This window comes from Thunnus thynnus, chromosome 24 (assembly GCF_963924715.1).
Source record: "Thunnus thynnus chromosome 24, fThuThy2.1, whole genome shotgun sequence".
NCBI lineage: Eukaryota > Metazoa > Chordata > Actinopteri > Scombriformes > Scombridae > Thunnus > Thunnus thynnus.
This window is the reverse complement of record NC_089540.1, coordinates 12,075,483-12,095,050: the sequence shown is the minus strand read 5'-3', so window position 1 is coordinate 12,095,050 and position 19,568 is coordinate 12,075,483. Positions and strand designations below refer to the sequence as shown.

Below are 19,568 nucleotides of genomic sequence, written 5' to 3'. Positions count from 1 at the left end.
ACTACCAATCTCTTTTACAAATGGGTGATTACTCATGCACAAATGCTTCATCTGCTCGGTTGTTCCACCATTTCGCTGTTTCCTTTACGATTGCTTCATCTACACCGTGCCCTTAGCTTTAAACCAAAACATCTTCTGACATGTCTCTCATGGTAGTTACTGCTGGTCGACCTTGACAACATTGAACCGTTTTGTATTTTTCCCCCCAGATTGAATGAAATACACTTGTAACGCCAGCACTGAGATGAACTTGTTGCTCTATCCTTCACTATTTCCTCTCCTTATCAGTGAAATATGACATACTGCAGTTGCAGCTTTGTGTTAACGTGAAGCTTTGATGGTTACTTAGCGTGCCTATAAGCCGTAGCGGGTGCTAGCAGCTAAAGCTACCTGTACGTAAACTACATGCAGCTGCAGCTGGGCTCCAGTGTTGGCAGCTGATTAAAAACACATCATATCATTCACATCATTTCACATTAACAACTCACCTTCAGACAAACCTGACAACAAAATTCCTAGCACCACGAGCGTCAACATCGCTGAAGCAACGGCATAAAACACAACATTAAAGATCTATTCTGTTATTGTGAGTAGTGTAAAAATATTTTCAGTTCATTATGAAACTGTGGCTGGACAAATAAGACTATGGCGGGCTCTAGGTAATTAATGGGAAACACTGGAGTGTATTTAGCAACACACGCAAACCTGTACATGTAACAAAACTCCAGTTTTTTTTTTCACGCACACATCTACGACCCAATCAAAACAGCCACCAATTGACAACCACTGATCAAAGGTGAATAGGTTCTTGGTGGTACTTACGTTATATGGTCTGTACCCTTAAAAGGACCGAGTTTGGTACCCAACCCTAGCAGTAAACCAAATTTGCTGGGTTTTCAAGCTCATACAATTGGGATTGACTCTTATATTCCACCGTCTTCTGAAGTCTCTCCTGGAAGTTATGATACCAAGGCCTTGAATACATCAAGTCTGAAAACAGGTCACAAGCCTAAGGTTTGCGGGTGCGTTTAATGTAAAGCATATCATTTACATACTCGGCCCTGGTTGGTCCTTTAGGATGCCAGCATGTGTCAGGAGAAGGACTTTTCTAACAGCTTCAGAAACCCCTTAAACCCCTTGTCGGCCAACAAGACCCACAAGGTCCACAACACACCATAACTGCCAATTCATGCTTTCCGCCTCGTTGTGGCCGCGAGGATCCACATGGGTCTGACTGATGTGAATTTCATCATTCACCCACATCTGCAAGGTCCACACAAAGTCCTCTGTGGATGTCCACATGCCGCTCAAAATTTGTGAACATGCGGACTGAACACATAGCAAACGTGCCAACTGCAAGAAAAGCAAACGGCTGCCTGTCTCATCTACTGTATGTATGTGTTTTATCCCTTTTCTCAGTAAGATGTCACTTTTCTTTATTAGTGTGCACATGTGGAATATGTCTGTGTCCATGGATCTTCGAAAAAGTATATATAGAACTGTGTGTGCATCCACGATCCACATGCAAGTCTGCAGGTGTTGAACATGGAAAGCATGATTTAGCCACAAATGGGTGGTTACTCAGTAGAAACTGCTGGTTGACTTTGTGGTGAGATTGTTTTGCCAATCACGTTGTTTCCAGCATTAAGAATGGACTTTCCATTCAACTCAACATAATTCAATTTAACTTCAGGAAGCCCTTGAAGTGCTCTGAAAAATCCAAAACTGAGCATCTAAAATTCCATGAAAACTTCACAAGTTCACTGTGAACTCCTTTTTTGAGTATACTGAATGAAAAGTTAAAAGCTTGTTGCAGTCCTGAAGTTGCATTGACCAAGAATCAAACCCAGGCCTCCCACGCGTGCCCCGAGAGTTTAGCTAAACTGCCCTAAACTGTTTCCCAGTCATTCTCTATGGTAATGCTAAACCACTACCGAGGTAGTGCGCCTTCCGGCCACTGATGCTTTTTGGCGCTGTAACCGCTTCAACTCAGTCTCTCTTCCTCAAATCTTCACTCAGTGTCAGTGACTGGAGAAGAACAGAGGCGAAATTGAGCAGCTACTTTGTATATTGCATTTGTCTTGTCCAACAAAAGTAAGCGACTTTTTGACGAAAGACTAGATAAATAGTGGGCAGATATGTACATTTCCTCTGGGAATGTCAGAGCTGTGTATACGGAATGACATCGATCTTTGTAGGGCTGTAGTCTATTGGTCGACTGGTCTTTTAATTGGTCGATATGCTCTCGTCCGACTAAATTCTCATTGGTCGAATAATCTGTGTTATTTTCATAAGGAGAAAAGTACTACATCAATAGCTTTCCAGGAGTAATCCATTATTTATCCATTAAATGCGTGGCTGCCATCACAAAACTAGCTGTGATGTCACAAATCCTGCTCATAGGCCTGCCCCTTAAGATCATATTTTCATTGAGCAAGGAGAAACATTCCACTTTCAGCAGATGATTGACACATTAACACATAAAACGTAAAACACACAGTTTCTCCTGTGCTTAGCCTATTGTATTTGTTAAACTACATCCGCCTGAGTGGAGTGAGCCTCTTGAAGCCTCACGTTTCTTCCACCAGATGGAGGTCTTGTGTTATAGTTTGTTAATGGGAACACCCTAACTGCGATTCATTTCCTGGTTTGGGCAGTCTGCTTAAAGACAGAGATCATACAACACCTTTACTGCTGCGTTGTTGCTCGTTTTGACAACAATGACCCACCCAACAGATGATATTATCAATCCTCAGCCAGAGAGTAAGTTTGTTTACTTCAATTTCTCTCATTTGATAGCCTTAGGCGAGAAGAAGGATATTTCCTGTGTTCGTCTGCAGTGCTTCATGTCATTCATTCAAGGCTTGCACTTGAGGACTTTCATCATGTAGCCTTTGAACAAATTCCGAGTTTTATTAACTTCAATGACAAAATAAATTATTTTCTTCATATTTTTGCTGCTGAAATCATGCCAGTAGCAAACTACAATGGCATCTACATCACAAGTAGCCCGTGTTGCTGTATGTTGCATCATAATCACATACAGGAACTTTTAGCATTTCTGTTACGCATCATTATCTGACTACTGTACATATATCTACATTTTTAGGGTCAAAATTAGAGTGTATAATTTTTTTATCAACTGGTGAGATTATTTTAAAGTTTAAATGTGGCTGACTAGTTTTTTCTGGTAATGTAATCTAATCAGTGCTTAAGACTAAAATATATTCATATTTTTTAAATTATAGCTGTTGTTAATAGTTTTACTGTATTGTTTTACACTTGAAGGTGGCCGTGCCCTGCACACTCAGGAGAGTGGGTATGTTTCTGTCTCTTTCTCTTTTATTCTAAATGTCATGTAATTCAGTGCTCAAGCAGTGATGGCTGGAGTCATTTTAATTTTAGCTGCATGTTTGTACCTGTTTCCATAAATGTGGCTAAAAAATCTATTTCATATTAGTTTTCATTGAAAAGTTTATTCTCGAAATGAAATATGCCTTTTTTCATCAAACAGTGATGCTGGCCTCTCCTCCAACATGAGGCACAAGTTCAGTGATAAAAGTGCTTTGCCCATAGAGATTAAAGGCAGCTCTGTGATACCGATTCCGACAAGTGAACTACGGGAAATCTTTGAGAGCCCTGAGATGGTTGGAAAGATTAGGCAACACCCATCAGTGTTTGGGCCTGTAGGTGTCCTGTCCATGATGCGCCACACAGAGCCTGAGGCATACCCTGCAGCTGCTGAAGGGGACTTCTTAAAACTGTCCACTCTGGTTCAAAAAAGCAACTTTCCACCACAAGCCACACCCCAAGCCCTGACTGTCAGCACTTTACCCGGAACAACAGCCATTACAGATGCTGAGGAGGTGGTGGGAGGAGAGCAGAGCTGCACCAGCAAGATGGACACCGAGGGAAACCAAGCAAAACCAAAAGGCTCACCATTGGTTCCTAGAGAAGGGAGAAATAAGAACCGTCGCAGAAAAAGAGCAGCCACGAAGAAATGGAAATGTAATTAAACTAATTACTAATTTTGTGCAATATTATTTAATTAATGTATGATTCTCATGTTATTCCCAAATCTATGTACATGCAATAATTAATATAATCTTGGAGTTAAATCCAAAAGTTTCTATTTTTTCTTTTATGTTTTCAGGGTGCCTTCTAGGTTGGATGACATTCATAAATATCCGTGCCTGTGGGGGCAATGCTGGTATGTGGTGTGACACACAAATATTCTGCATTGCATCTTTGCACTGCATTTTATTCATTTATTTAGATTTCACTGTCTTGAATGGGAGCTTCGATTACTTCTCATAGTGTACTGTGAACACTGTTTTGACCCATTTTTTAAACTAATTGATATTTTCCTTATATTATCTGCCATAGGTGCTCAACCTGCAGCAGACCAGGAGTGTAAGATAAGACTGATTTTGTTATTTCAAATATTATTATAGCAAGAAAGAAATCCTTTCTGTATAATTTAAATGTACACACATTTACGCCTGGGAGCTACTCATCAATGCTTTTTTTCTCTGTTTTGACAGCAGTCAAGTGTTTTTCCTGCATGGACAAGGATACATGTCCAAAGTTGGTGAACATATATGAAACTGCTGACACTCATCTGTACCAAAGACGCCTAAACCAGCCATTTCCAGGATGCTCTGGAATCCCTGCACCTTCTTCTAAGAGTTGTGCTGTGTGCTATGTGGAATCCAGCATCGCTATCATCTGCTCAGGGGATGTTGGAAGACTGGAGGTGGAAGATAGTGATGGAGGGCATATCGTAAACACCCATGCAGTCTGTATGTATTACATAAATATACATACATCTTCTCACAAAATATATCTCTGCTCCATTTTTCAATAAGCTTTGAGTGGTGATTTCCTTTTTTTCCAGATATTGAGTTATTAAAATGACGTTAAGCTAGCAGTTATCAGGGTTTTCTCTAGGAAACCGTTAAGCTGAGATGGAAAGGCACTCAAATCTTTGGTCGCATCTTGTGTCATGATCAGTTTAATTTGAAGATGATGGCCTAAAAAGATCACAGTCATAGATATATGCCATTTTTTCAGTAAAATAGTGCCTCTGTTCTTTTCCTGTATGTTTTATTTTCTTTTTTTTGACATTAACCGATAACTAACCACTTAATATTAAGAAAAGTTGTGATGTAGCTTTCATTTGTGAGAGCTGTCCAGTAGTCAGTGGTCAGAGCTAACGTTAGCTTGATTCATCCTTCTCCTCAAGTGTTTTTCAATGCATTTATTTACAGTAGCTCTTGATGGCATAACATACTTGGGCTCAAGGTACGAATATAAATAATACTAAGAATATATGGCGACCATGATTATAAGACGCCCCATCCCCCCCTTTTCCAACAGCTTTTTTTTTGGAAAAATAACGTTACTTTTTGAATGTATCTTACATCATACTATAGTTACATACTCACACACTCTCCTGCCAGTCTCTTGGAAGCAGTAAAAATGATTTTCTCCAGCAGTTAGCATTTATAAGACTGCCTGTTTGTCTTTCTGAGCTTCTTATCATCTGTGACAGTTGTATTTGGCAGCTTGACATATTCGGTTTCTGCAGTAGAGACGTCAGAGGACGCTTTGGACTCGTTTAAACTAGTTATGAAATTATTTCCTCCGTGGCAGGGGAACATATTACATGAGCCTTCAGAAACTCCTGCAGGTTAAACTGGACTAATGAAACACTTTTAGGGTGGATTGACTCTAACACACTGACTATAAACACAGACTTTAAGACATTCGCTAGCCCAGCAACATTAATGCTACAAACAACCCACGATGCAACACTTGTCTAGCTTGTCTAATGCAACTGTCTAGCCATTAACGGAGTGTGTATGCAAATTAACCTATAGACTGACATGTATAACTAGTAATAAATATTCTCGACGGTTAACCGATTAACGGTTAACTGTTGACTAATCCCCATATTAGTATCTATATCTAAAAAAATCAGTGAGCTGTCAATCAAAATCAGTGCATCTTGTGTCCACCCTGTGCTGCAACGTTTGCTGTTAATTTCCTGTACATGTACAACAGGCTACTGCTGTTTATATAACTGCAACCTTTTTTGTCTCCCTTAAACAGCTTGTTCCATCATGGAAAACAGCCCCATTGAAAGCAGTGAGTGTCAAGACTATGCCGTCTTACAATACGAATTCAATTTTCAAAGTGTTATTATAAATAAAAAAATAAAAAAAGTGCATTAAAAATGAAAAGTTTGGTGTAAATTCTGATACTCTGTTAAATTCTTGCTTCGTTTGTAGAGCAGAAGCAGCAAACCTCGAACCTCGGTTTACTTACTGTATTGATTGGTGGCTGCAGTATGTAATTGACACAAACATGACACAATTTGATACTGACACTGATGGACTACATGACTTAAAATGTGGTTAAACTAACCACAGTTATTTTTTCATGTGTTTTCATTTTGCAGTTCTGTTTGTACAATGGCGGCCACGCTGACCTACAGTGTAAGTGTGACTCAGTATGATCACAATAAAGATTATATTTTAGACCCTACATATTTATTTTTAGTTTAGTTTTGAATTTATACTATATGTTTTGGATATTGTTAGTCATATTTCTCAATTTGTCGTTTTTCTTTCTCTTTGATGCTGCTATAGAAACAGGTAGGTTCAGTCTGTTTTGATTATTCAGTTTCACAATGAGCATGTGTCATTATAATTTCTGTTCCCATAGTTAAATAAAGAATTTAAGTACAAAATCATTCAGACTTACAGTATAATTATATATAATTCTCCCTTGAACATAAGTAGTTATGAAATATTAGTTTCAAACAATTATATTAAACCCAGAAATACATCAGGCACACTACGGGGACTGTGAATATTTTTAACTAAATAAACTCACTTGAAACTCAAATCAAGTTTTTTCATTCTCTTTTTTGAAACAGGACTGAAACTGCTCAACAGTGACGAACACTGCATGATCAAGAAGAGGACAGCACTCTACTGATGTATTCAGTCATAGTCTTTTGTATTTTAATATCCATATTTTAATTCATACTATCTTTGAATACTTTTATCACACTCTGTAACTTCATTTCTTCTTTCCTCATATTTCTTTTTTTTACTTTACAATTTGTGTCTGAAAATAGCATTAGATGTCATACATAAAATAGCTGTAGAGGGTATTTTTTACTCTTCTTGATTAATCATCTAAAATGTCAGGAAAATTGCTTGTTTTATCTATATGTCCAATCAACTAATGCCTTGCTTGACTAATTGACTTTTAGTTCTGACATTTGGAATTAGCAAGCTTTCTGTAAACATGGATATGTCTACCTATTGTCCTGAATAAAAAACTTTTATACAGCATCATAGTTCTGTCGTTATTCACAGTACAGACATTGTGCAGGCCATAATGTTTGAAGTAAAGTAAAGTAGATGTGAAGTAAAGTGAAGGAAGTAAAAGTAGCATGGTGTAGAAATACTCTATGACAAGTTAGCAAGTCCTGCATTCAATTTTTTTCAAGTATGCACAGAAGTATTAGCAACAAAATATACTTAAAGTACCAAAATAAAAGCACTCAGTACACAGAATGGCCCATTTCAGAATAACTAGTGCGGTGCTGGTTCAAAACGTGCCTGTTCAGAAGTGGCCAATTTCTCAATACCAAGAGAGAACAGTGCTGAATATTTGGAAACTACAATTTTGAGTTGAGCTGAAGTTGATTGGATTAACTGTAGTGCCTGTACAAAACGTGGCTGACACATCCTGCACTATGTCTATATACAAAGTTCCAGGAACGGGACTAGAACTTTACACTCTAAACCTTTCATTCTCTATGGTAGTTCTTATCACCAATGGTGGAGGAAGTACTCAAACACTTTACTTAAAGCTTCTGGAAATGAGGCTTGAAATAGTAAAAATGCATATATGATATCAAAGTTGAGTGTCCCATTAAACATCCACAAAAATCTGAATGAAAATAAACATTCATAACTATTAGGAAACCTAGCTCAAAAACTGAGCTGATTTGACTGCTCAAACCATTTCTCAGGACTGTGTGGGCGTATTGAGATCACATTTGATTGACAGCTCACTTTCAGCTCAAGTATCATTATACTTTCCATTCAATCACTAAAACGTTTTGCTGACATGGAATAAATGTTCAAATCTATCAATTGGACCCTACTTGGCTAGAAAGCTTGAATAATCGACTAACTAGCAAAATAGGTTAGACCACCTAAATCTGTGTTTTTATTTAACTATACCCCCTGGAGCATTGAGCTAATGGTATAAGCATTCTCCATTGACATACATGAAACAGTTAGCATAGCTTAAACGTTTTGCTATTAACTGCCAAATCTATCAAATGGACCCTACTTGGTTAGAAAGCTTGAATAATCCACTAACTAACAAACAAGGTTACACCACCTGAATCTGTGTTTTTATTTAACTATAAGCCCCGGAGTATGGCGCTAATCATTTTAGCATCTTCCATTCACTTAAATGAAACGGTTAGCATTAGCTTTTCTATACGAAACTTTTGAGATTATTATCAACTACCCCAGTAGTCTGCTAGTTATCTTGACTAATTGGCTTACTAGCAGACTAAGGTAGATCACACATATCTGTGTTTTTATTGAACTATACAGCCAAGACTAAGAAGCTAAGTGTTTTAGCATCTTTCATTCACTCATATGACACGGTTAGCATTAGCTTTGCCATGCTACACTTTTGACTTTTAGTGATATAAATTGACAAACATCATATGTGAAAATCATGTCACAATTCAAACAGGATAAAAAAACTGGCTGACATAACAGACCTAAGTTTGGGGAAACAGATAGGATAACAACAACAGGATGTTTGTTGCTCCTGGCAAGGGTTTCAAAGTCTGGGGAGATGGTAGACAAAGCAATTCTAAGGTTGTGCTCAATGTCCAATCTGTTCCTCTGCAGACCCTGACTACATACAGATTTAAAATAGCAAGCTCCATCTTGGCCTCTCACAAACCTGAAGTTTGCAGGTGTGTTTAGCGTTAAGTGTATAGTTTACATTCTCAACTCTGGTTGGACATTTAAGGCACCAGTATATGTCATCAGAAGGACTTCTTTAACAGCTTGAGAAACCCCTACCCCAACAACTTTCCAATGTCAGAACTGGGACATGGTCATTTTTACAACTGAATGCAACATTATGAAACGTGATTAGAGACATTGTGTAAGTTTGCACCATCATGCCCATATTTAAAAACTAGTCTCTCCCTTCTCAATGATGGCTAAGTTTTCACCCTGTCTACAAGTGTGGTTGTTCAGAAAAGCAAATACTTTTGCCTTCCAATATGGACCACACAAAGTATCTGACTACATGATTACGGGCAGAGCCATACATAGAACAAAACATCTGCCCCATGTGAAGCTCAAACTCACAACCTTCAGATTATGAGACTAACACATTGCCTACTGCACCAAAAAGGCCACTACCATGCTCTTTTCCAAATGGGTGATTACTCATGCACAAATGCTTCATCTGCTCGGTTGTTCCACCATTTCGCTGTTTCCTTTACGATTGCTTCATCTACACCGTGCCCTTAGCTTCAAACCCAAACATCTTCTGACATGTCTCTCATGGTAGTTACTGCTGGTCGACCTTGACAACATTGAACCGTTTTGTATTTTTCCCCCCAGATTGAATGAAATACACTTGTAACGCCAGCACTGAGATGAACTTGTTGCTCTATCCTTCACTATTTCCTCTCCTTATCAGTGAAATATGACATACTGCAGTTGCAGCTTTGTGTTAACGTGAAGCTTTGATGGTTACTTAGCGTGCCTATAAGCCGTAGCGGGTGCTAGCAGCTAAAGCTACCTGTACGTAAACTACATGCAGCTGCAGCTGGGCTCCAGTGTTGGCAGCTGATTGAAAACACATCATATCATTCACATCATTTCACATTAACAACTCACCTTCAGACAAACCTGACAACAAAATTCCTAGCACCACGAGCCTCAACATCGCTGAAGCAACGGCATAAAACACAAAATTAAAGATCTATTCTGTTATTGTGAGTAGTGTAAAAATATTTTCAGTTCATTATGAAACTGTGGCTGGACAAATAAGACTATGGCGGGCTCTAGGTAATTAATGGGAAACACTGGAGTGTATTTAGCAACACAGGCAAACCTGTACATGTAACAAAACTCCAGTTTTTTTTTTCACGCACACATCTACGACCCAATCAAAACAGCCACCAATTGACAACCACTGATCAAAGGTGAATAGGTTCTTGGTGGTACTTACGTTATTTGGTCTGTACCCTTAAAAGGACCGAGTTCGGTACCCAACCCTAGCAGTAAACCAAATTTGCTGGGTTTTCAAGCTCATACAATTGGGATTGACTCTTATATTCCACCGTCTTCTGAAGTCTCTCCTGGAAGTTATGATACCAAGGCCTTGAATACATCAAGTCTGAAAACAGGTCACAAGCCTGAGGTTTGCGGGTGCGTTTAGTGTAAAGCATATCATTTACATACTCGGCCCTGGTTGGTCCTTTAGGATACCAGCATGTGTCAGGAGAAGGACTTTTCTAACAGCTTCAGAAACCTCTTAAACCCCTTGTCGGCCAACAAGACCCACAAGGTCCACAACACACCATAACTGCCAATTCATGCTTTCCGCCTCGTTGTGGCCGCAAGGATCCACATGGGTCTGACTGATGTGAATTTCATCATTCACCCACATCTGCAAGGTCGACACAAAGTCATCTGTGGATGTCCACATGCCGCTCAAAATTTGTGAACATGCGGACTGAACACATAGCAAACGTGCCAACTGCAAGAAAAGCAAACGGCTGCCTGTCTCATCTACTGTATGTATGTGTTTTATCCCTTTTCTCAGTAAGATGTCACTTTTCTTTATTAGTGTGCACATGTGGAATATGTCTGTGTCCATGGACCTTCGAAAAAGTATATATAGAACTGTGTGTGCATCCACGATCCACATGCAAGTCCGCAGGTGTTGAACATGGAAAGCATGATATAGCCACAAATGGGTGGTTACTCAGTAGAAACTGCTGGTTGACTTTGTGGTGAGATTGTTTTGCCAATCACGTTGTTTCCAGCATTAAGAATGGACTTTCCATTCAACTCAACATAATTCAATTTAACTTTGAAGTGCTCTGAAAAATGGAAAACTGAGCATCTAAAATTCCATGAAAACTTCACAAGTTCACTGTGAACTCCTTTTTTGAGTATACTGAATGAAAAGTTAAAAGCTTGTTGCAGTCCTGAAGTTGCATTGACCAAGAATCAAACCCAGGCCTCACGCGCGTGCCCCGAGAGTTTAGCTAAACTGCCCTAAACTGTTTCCCAGTCATTCTCTATGGTAATGCTAAACCACTACCGAGGTAGTGCGCCTTCCGGCCACTGATGCTTTTTGGCGCTGTAACCACTTCAACTCAGTCTCTCTCCTCAAATCTTCACTCAGTGTCAGTGACCGGAGAAGAACAGAGGCGAAATTGAGCCTATCAACTACTTTGTATATTGCATTTGTCTTGTCCAACAAAAGTAAGCGACTTTTTGACGAAAGACTAGATAAATAGTGGGCAGATATGTACATTTCCTCTGGGAATGTCAGAGCTGTGTTTACGGAATGACATCGATCTTTGTAGGGCTGTAGTCTGCTGGTCGACTGGTCTTTTAGTTGGTCGATATGCTCTCGTCCGACTAAATTCTCATTGGTCGAATAATCTGTGTTATTTTCATAAGGAGAAAAGTACTACATCAATAGCTTTCCAGGAGTAATCCATTATTTATCCATTAAATGCGTGGCTGCCATCACAAAACTAGCTGTGATGTCACAAATCCTACTCATAGGCCTGCCCCTTAAGATCATATTTTCATTGAGCAAGGAGAAACTTTCCACTTTCAGCAGATGATTGACACATTAACACATAAAACGTAAAACACACAGTTTCTCCTGTGCTTAGCCTATTGTATTTGTTAAACTACATCCGCCTGAGTGGAGTGAGCCTCTTGAAGCCTCACGTTTCTTCCACCAGATGGAGGTCTTGTGTTATAGTTTGTTAATGGGAACACCCTAACTGCGATTCATTTCCTGGTTTGGGCAGTCTGCTTAAAGACAGAGATCATACAACACCTTTACTGCTGCGTTGTTGCTCGTTTTGACAACAATGACCCACCCAACAGATGATATTATCAATCCTCAGCCAGAGAGTAAGTTTGTTTACTTCAATTTCTCTCATTTGATAGCCTTAGGCGAGAAGAAGGATATTTCCTGTGTTCGTCTGCAGTGCTTCATGTCATTCATTCAAGGCTTGCACTTGAGGACTTTCATCATGTAGCCTTTGAACAAATTCCGAGTTTTATTAACTTCAATGACAAAATAAATTATTTTCTTCATATTTTTGCCGCTGAAATCTTGCCAGTAGAAAACTACAATGGCATCTACATCACAAGTAGCCCGTGTTGCTGTATGTTGCATCATAATCACATACAGGAACTTTTAGCATTTCTGTTACGCATCATTATCTGACTACTGTACATATATCTACATTTTTAGGGTCAAAATTAGAGTGTATAATTTTTTTATCAACTGGTGAGATTATTTTAAAGTTTAAATGTGGCTGACTAGTTTTTTCTGGTAATGTAATCTAATCAATGCTTAAGACTAAAATATATTCATTCATTTTTTAAATTATAGCTGTTGTTAATAGTTTTACTGTATTGTTTTACACTTGAAGGTGGCCGTGCCCTGCACACTCAGGAGAGTGGGTATGTTTCTGTCTCTTTCTCTTTTATTCTAAATGTCATGTAATTCATTGCTCAAGCAGTGATGGCTGGAGTCATTTTGATTTTAGCTGCATGTTTGTACCTGTTTCCATAAATGTGGCTGAAAAATCTATTTCATATTAGTTTTCATTGAAAAGTTTATTCTCGAAATGAAATGTGCCTTTTTTCATCAAACAGTGATGCTGGCCTCTCCTCCAACATGAGGCACAAGTTCAGTGATAAAAGTGCTTTGCCCATAGAGATTAAAGGCAGCTCTGTGATACCGATTCCGACAAGCGAACTACGGGAAATCTTTGAGAGCCCTGAGATGGTTGGAAAGATTAGGCAACACCCATCAGTGTTTGGGCCTGTAGGTGTCCTGTCCATGATGCGCCACACAGAGCCTGAGGCATACCCTGCAGCTGCTGAAGGGGACTTCTTAAAACTGTCCACTCTGGTTCAAAAAAGCAACTTTCCACCACAAGCCACACCCCAAGCCCTGACTGTCAGCACTTTACCCGGAACAACAGCCATTACAGATGCTGAGGAGGTGGTGGGAGGAGAGCAGAGCTGCACCAGCAAGATGGACACCGAGGGAAACCAAGCAAAACCAAAAGGCTCACCATTGGTTCCTAGAGAAGGGAGAAATAGGAACCGTCGCAGAAAAAGAGCAGCCATGAAGAAATGGAAATGTAATTAAACTAATTACTAATTTTGTGCAATATTATTTAATTAATGTATGATTCTCATGTTATTCCCAAATCTATGTACATGCAATAATTAATATAATCTTGGAGTTAAATCCAAAAGTTTCTATTTTTTCTTTTATGTTTTCAGGGTGCCTTCTAGGTTGGATGACATTCATAAATATCCGTGCCTGTGGGGGCAATGCTGGTATGTGGTGTGACACACAAATATTCTGCATTGCATCTTTGCACTGCATTTTATTCATTTATTTAGATTTCACTGTCTTGAATGGGAGCTTCGATTACTTCTCATAGTGTACTGTGAACACTGTTTTGACCCATTTTTTAAACTAATTGATATTTTCCTTATATTATCTGCCATAGGTGCTCAACCTGCAGCAGACCAGGAGTGTAAGATAAGACTGATTTTGTTATTTCAAATATTATTATAGCAAGAAAGAAATCCTTTCTGTATAATTTAAATGTACACACATTTACGCCTGGGAGCTACTCATCAATGCTTTTTTTCTCTGTTTTGACAGCAGTCAAGTGTTTTTCCTGCATGGACAAGGATACATGTCCAAAGTTGGTGAACATATATGAAACTGCTGACACTCATCTGTACCAAAGACGCCTAAACCAGCCATTTCCAGGATGCTCTGGAATCCCTGCACCTTCTTCTAAGAGTTGTGCTGTGTGCTATGTGGAATCCAGCATCGCCATCATCTGCTCAGGGGATGTAGGAAGACTGGAGGTGGAAGATAGTGATGGAGGGCATATCGTAAACACCCATGCAGTGTGTATGTATTACATAAATATACATACATCTTCTCACAAAATATATCTCTGCTCCATTTTTCAATAAGCTTTGAGTGGTGATTTCCTTTTTTTCCAGATATTCCAGTTATTAAAATGACGTTAAGCTAGCAGTTATCAGGGTTTTCTCTAGGAAACCGTTAAGCTGAGATGGAAAGGCACTCCCCATCCCCCCCTTTTCCAACAGCTTTTTTTTTGGAAAAATAACGTTACTTTTTGAATGTAACTTACATCATACTATAGTTACATACTCACACACTCTCCTGCCAGGCTCTTGGAAGCAGTAAAAATGATTTTCTCCAGCAGTTAGCATTTATAAGACTGCCTGTTTGTCTTTCTGAGCTTCTTATCATCTGTGACAGTTGTATTTGGCAGCTTGACATATTCGGTTTCTGCAGTAGAGACGTCAGAGGACGCTTTGGACTCGTTTAAACTAGTTATGAAATTATTTCCTCCGTGGCAGGGGAACATATTACATGAGCCTTCAGAAACTCCTGCAGGTTAAACTGGACTAATGAAACACTTTTAGGGTGGATTGACTCTAACACACTGACTATAAACACAGACTTTAAGACATTCGCTAGCCCAGCAACATTAATGCTACAAACAACACTGACATGTATAACTAGTAATAAATATTCTCGACGGTTAACCGATTAACGGTTAACTGTTGACTAATCCCTATATTAGTATCTATATCTAAAAAAATCAGTGAGCTGTCAATCAAAATTAGTGCATCTTGTATCCACCCTGTGCTGTAACGTTTGCTGTTAATTTCCTGTACATGTACAACAGGCTACTGCTGTTTATATAACTGCAACCTTTTTTTGTCTCCCTTAAACAGCTTGTTCCATCATGGAAAACAGCCCCATTGAAAGCAGTGAGTGTCAAGACTATGCTGTCTTACAATACGAATTCAATTTTCAAAGTGTTATTATAAATAAAAAAAATTAAAAAGTGCATTAAAAATGAAAAGTTTGGTGTAAATTCTGATACTCTGTTAAATTCTTGCTTCGTTTGTAGAGCAGAAGCAGCAAACCTCGAACCTCGGTTTACTTACTGTATTGATTGGTGGCTGCAGTATGTAATTGACACAAACATGACACAATTTGATACTGACACTGATGGACTACATGACTTAAAATGTGGTTAAACTAACCACAGTTATTTTTTCATGTGTTTTCATTTTGCAGTTCTGTTTGTACAATGGTGGCCACGCTGACCTACAGTGTAAGTGTGACTCAGTATGATCACAATAAAGATTATATTTTAGACCCTACATATTTATTTTTAGTTTAGTTTTGAATTTATACTATATGTTTTGGATATTGTTAGTCATATTTCTCAATTTGTCGTTTTTCTTTCTCTTTGATACTGCTATAGAAACAGGTAGGTTCAGTCTGTTTTGATTATTCAGTTTCACAATGAGCATGTGTCATTATAATTTCTGTTCCCATAGTTAAATAAAGAATTTAAGTACAAAATCATTCAGACTTACAGTATAATTATATATTATACAATATATTATACAATATAATTCTCCCTTGAACATAAGTAGTTATGAAATATTAGTTTCAAACAATTATATTAAACCCAGAAATACATCAGGCACACTACTGGGACTGTGAATGTTTTTAACTAAATAAACTCACTTGAAACTCAAATCAAGTTTTTTCATCCTCTTTTTTGAAACAGGAAAACTGAGACTGAAAGACTGAAACTGCTCAACAGTGACGAAAACTGCATGATCAAGAAGAGGACAGCACTCTACTGATGTATTCAGTCATAGTCTATGTATTTTAATATGCATATTTTAATTCATACTATCTTTGAATACTTTTATCACACTCTGTAACTTCATTTCTTCTTTCCTCATATTTCTTTTTTTACTTTAGAATTTGTGTCTGAAAATAGCATTAGATGTCATACATAAAATAGCTGTAGAGGGTATTTTTTACTCTTCTTGATTAATCATCTAATCATTTGGTCTATAAAATGTCAGGAAAATTGCTTGTTTTATCTATATGTCCAATCAACTAATGCCTTGCTTGACTAATTGGCTTTTAGTTCTGACATTTGGAATTAGCATGCTTTCTGCAAACATGGATATGTCTACCTATTGTCCTGAATAAAAAACTTTTATACAGCATCATGGTTCTCTCGTTATTCACAGTACAGACATTGTGCAGGCCATAATGTTTGAAGTAAAGTAAAGTAGATGTGAAGTAAAGTGAAGGAAGTAAAAGTAGCATGGTGTAGAAATACTCTATGACAAGTTAGCAAGTCCTGCATTCAATTTTTTTCAAGTATGCACAGAAGTATTAGCAACAAAATATACTTAAAGTACCAAAAGTAAAAGCACTCAGTACACAGAATGGCCCATTTCAGAATAACTAGTGCGGTGCTGGTTCAAAACGTGCCTGTTCAGAAGTGGCCAATTTCTCAATACCAAGACAGAACAGCGCAGAATATTTAGAGACTACAATTTTGAGTTGAGCTGAAGTTGATCGGATTAACTGTAGTGCCCGTTCAAAACGTGCCTGACACATCCTGCACTATGTCTATATACAAAGTTCCAGGAACGGGACTAGAACTTTACTCTCTAAACCTTTCATTCTCTATGGTAGTTCTTATCACCAATGGTGGAGGAAGTACTTTACTTAAAGCTTCTGGAAATGAGGCTTGAAATAGTAAAAATGCATATATGATATCAAAGTTGAGTGTCTCATTAAACATCCACAAAAATCTGAATGAAAATAAACATTCATAACTATTAGGAAACCTAGCTCAAAAACTGAGCTGATTTGACTGCTCAAACCATTTCTCAGGACTGTGTGGGCGTATTGAGATCACATTTGATGACAGCTCACTTTCAGCTCCAGTACCATTATACTTTCCATTCAATCACTAAAACGTTTGGCTGACATGGAATAAATGACCAAATCTATCAAATGGACCCTACTTGGCTAGAAAGCTTGAATAATCGACTAACTAGCAAAATAGGTTGGACCACCTAAATCTGTGTTTTTATTTAACTATACCCCCTGGAGCATTGAGCTAATGGTAGTAGCATTCTCCATTCACATACACGAAACAGTTAGCATAGCTAAAACGTTTTGCTATTAACTGCCAAATCTATCAAATGGACCCTACTTGGTTAGAAAGCTTGAATAATCCACTAACTAACAAACAAGGTTACACCACCTGAATCTGTGTTTTTATTTAACTATAAGCCCCGGATTACGGCGCTAATCATTTTAGCATATTCCATTCACTTACATGAAACGGTTAGCATTAGCTTTTCTATACAAAACTTTTGAGATTATTATCAACTACCCCAGTAGTCTGCTAGTTATCTTGACTAATTGGCTTACTAGCAGACTAAGGTAGATCACACATATCTGTGTTTTTATTGAACTATACAGCCAAGACTAAGAAGCTAAGTGTTTTAGCATCTTTCATTCACTCATATGACACGGTTAGCATTAGCTTTGCCATGCGACACTTTTGACTTTTAGTGATATAAATTGACAAACATCATATGTGAAAATCATGTCACAATTCAAACAGGATCAAAAAACTTTCTCTGTGTCTCGCCGTTGACATATTTTTTCCGAAACAGGGAGCCATGTGGTCCATAGGAAGGGGAGGGACTAAGGCTCTCTATTATGAAGAATATTCACTAGCACTTCACTTGAACCTTTCATCATAAGGCTGACATAACAGACCTAAGTTTGGGGAAACAGATAGGATAACAACAACAGGATGTTTGTTGCTCCTGGCAAGGGTTTCAAGGTCTGGGGAGATGGTAGACAAAGCAATTCTGAGGTCGTGCTCAATGTCCAATCTGTTCCTCTGCAGACCCTGACTACATACAGATTTAAAATATCAAGCTCCATCTTGGCCTCTCACAAACCTGAAGTTTGCAGGTGTGTTTAGCGTTAAGTGTATAATTTGCATTCTCAACTCTGGTTGGACATTTAAGGCACCAGTATACGTCATCAGAAGGACTTCTTTAACAGCTTGAGAAACCCCTACCCCAACAACTTTCCAATGTCAGAACTGGGACATGGTCATTTTTACAACTGAATGCAACATTATGAAACCTGATTAGAGACATTGTGTAAGTTTGCACCATCATACCCATATTTAAAAACTAGTCTCTCCCTTCTCAATGATGGCCAAGTTTTCACCCTGTCTACAAGTGTGGTTGTTCAGAAAAGCAAATACTTTTGCCTTCCAATATGGACCACACAAAGTATCTGACTACATGATTACGGGCAGAGCCATACATAGAACAAAACATCTGCCCCATGTGAAGCTCAAACTCACAACCTTCAGATTATGAGACTAACACATTGCCTACTGCGCCAAAAAGGCCACTACCACGCTCTTTTCCAAATGGGTGATTACTCATGCACAAGTGCTTCATCTGCTCGGTTGTTCCACCATTTCACTGTTTCCTTTACGATTGCTTCATCTACACCGTGCCCTTAGCTTCAAACCCAAACATCTTCTGACATGTCTCTCATGGTAGTTACTGCTGGTCGACCTTGACAACATTGAACCGTTTTGTATTTTTCCCCCCAGATTGAATGAAATACACTTGTAACGCCAGCACTGAGATAAACTTGTTGCTCTATCCTTCACTATTTCCTCTCCTTATCAGTGAAATATGACATACTGCAGTTGCAGCTTTGTGTTAACGTGAAGCTTTGATGGTTACTTAGCGTGCCTATAAGCCGTAGCGGGTGCTAGCAGCTAAAGCTACCTGTACGTAAACTACATGCAGCTGCAGCTGGGCTCCAGTGTTGGCAGCTGATTGAAAACACATCATATCATTCACATCATTTCACATTAACAACTCACCTTCAGACAAACCTGACAACAAAATTCCTAGCACCACGAGCCTCAACATCGCTGAAGCAACGGCATAAAACACAACATTAAAGATCTATTCTGTTATTGTGAGTAGTGTAAAAATATTTTCAGTTCATTATGAAACTGTGGCTGGACAAATTAGACTATGGCGGGCTCTAGGTAATTAATGGGAAACACTGGAGTGTATTTAGCAACACACGCAAACCTGTACATGTAACAAAACTCCAGTTTTTTTTTTCACGCACACATCTACGACCCAATCAAAACAGCCACCAATTGACAACCACTGATCAAAGGTGAATAGGTTCTTGGTGGTACTTACGTTATTTGGTCTGTACCCTTAAAAGGACCGAGTTCGGCACCCAACCCTAGCAGTAAACCAAATTTGCTGGGTTTT

General features: G+C 38.6%; 1 protein-coding gene across 2 annotated transcripts; it reads left to right on the top strand.

The window, feature by feature from the left end:
• Positions 1–2,520: 2,520 nt before the first annotated feature.
• LOC137177305 (uncharacterized) lies at positions 2,521–7,367 on the top strand. 2 transcript variants are annotated; one of them, XM_067583483.1, is made up of 10 exons: positions 2,521–2,763; positions 3,289–3,319; positions 3,515–4,008; positions 4,154–4,210; positions 4,387–4,413; positions 4,545–4,802; positions 6,115–6,150; positions 6,294–6,350; positions 6,464–6,500; positions 6,944–7,367. In XM_067583483.1, the coding sequence occupies exons 1-9, from the start codon at positions 2,721–2,723 to the stop codon at positions 6,490–6,492; spliced, it is 1,032 nt and encodes a 343-aa protein (XP_067439584.1). In that variant the 5' UTR covers positions 2,521–2,720; the 3' UTR covers positions 6,493–6,500; positions 6,944–7,367. The 2 variants fall into 2 exon arrangements, with proteins under 2 accessions (XP_067439584.1, XP_067439583.1); XM_067583482.1 differs by having other exon boundaries at positions 6,464–7,367.
• The last annotated feature ends 12,201 nt before the right edge of the window (positions 7,368–19,568 follow it).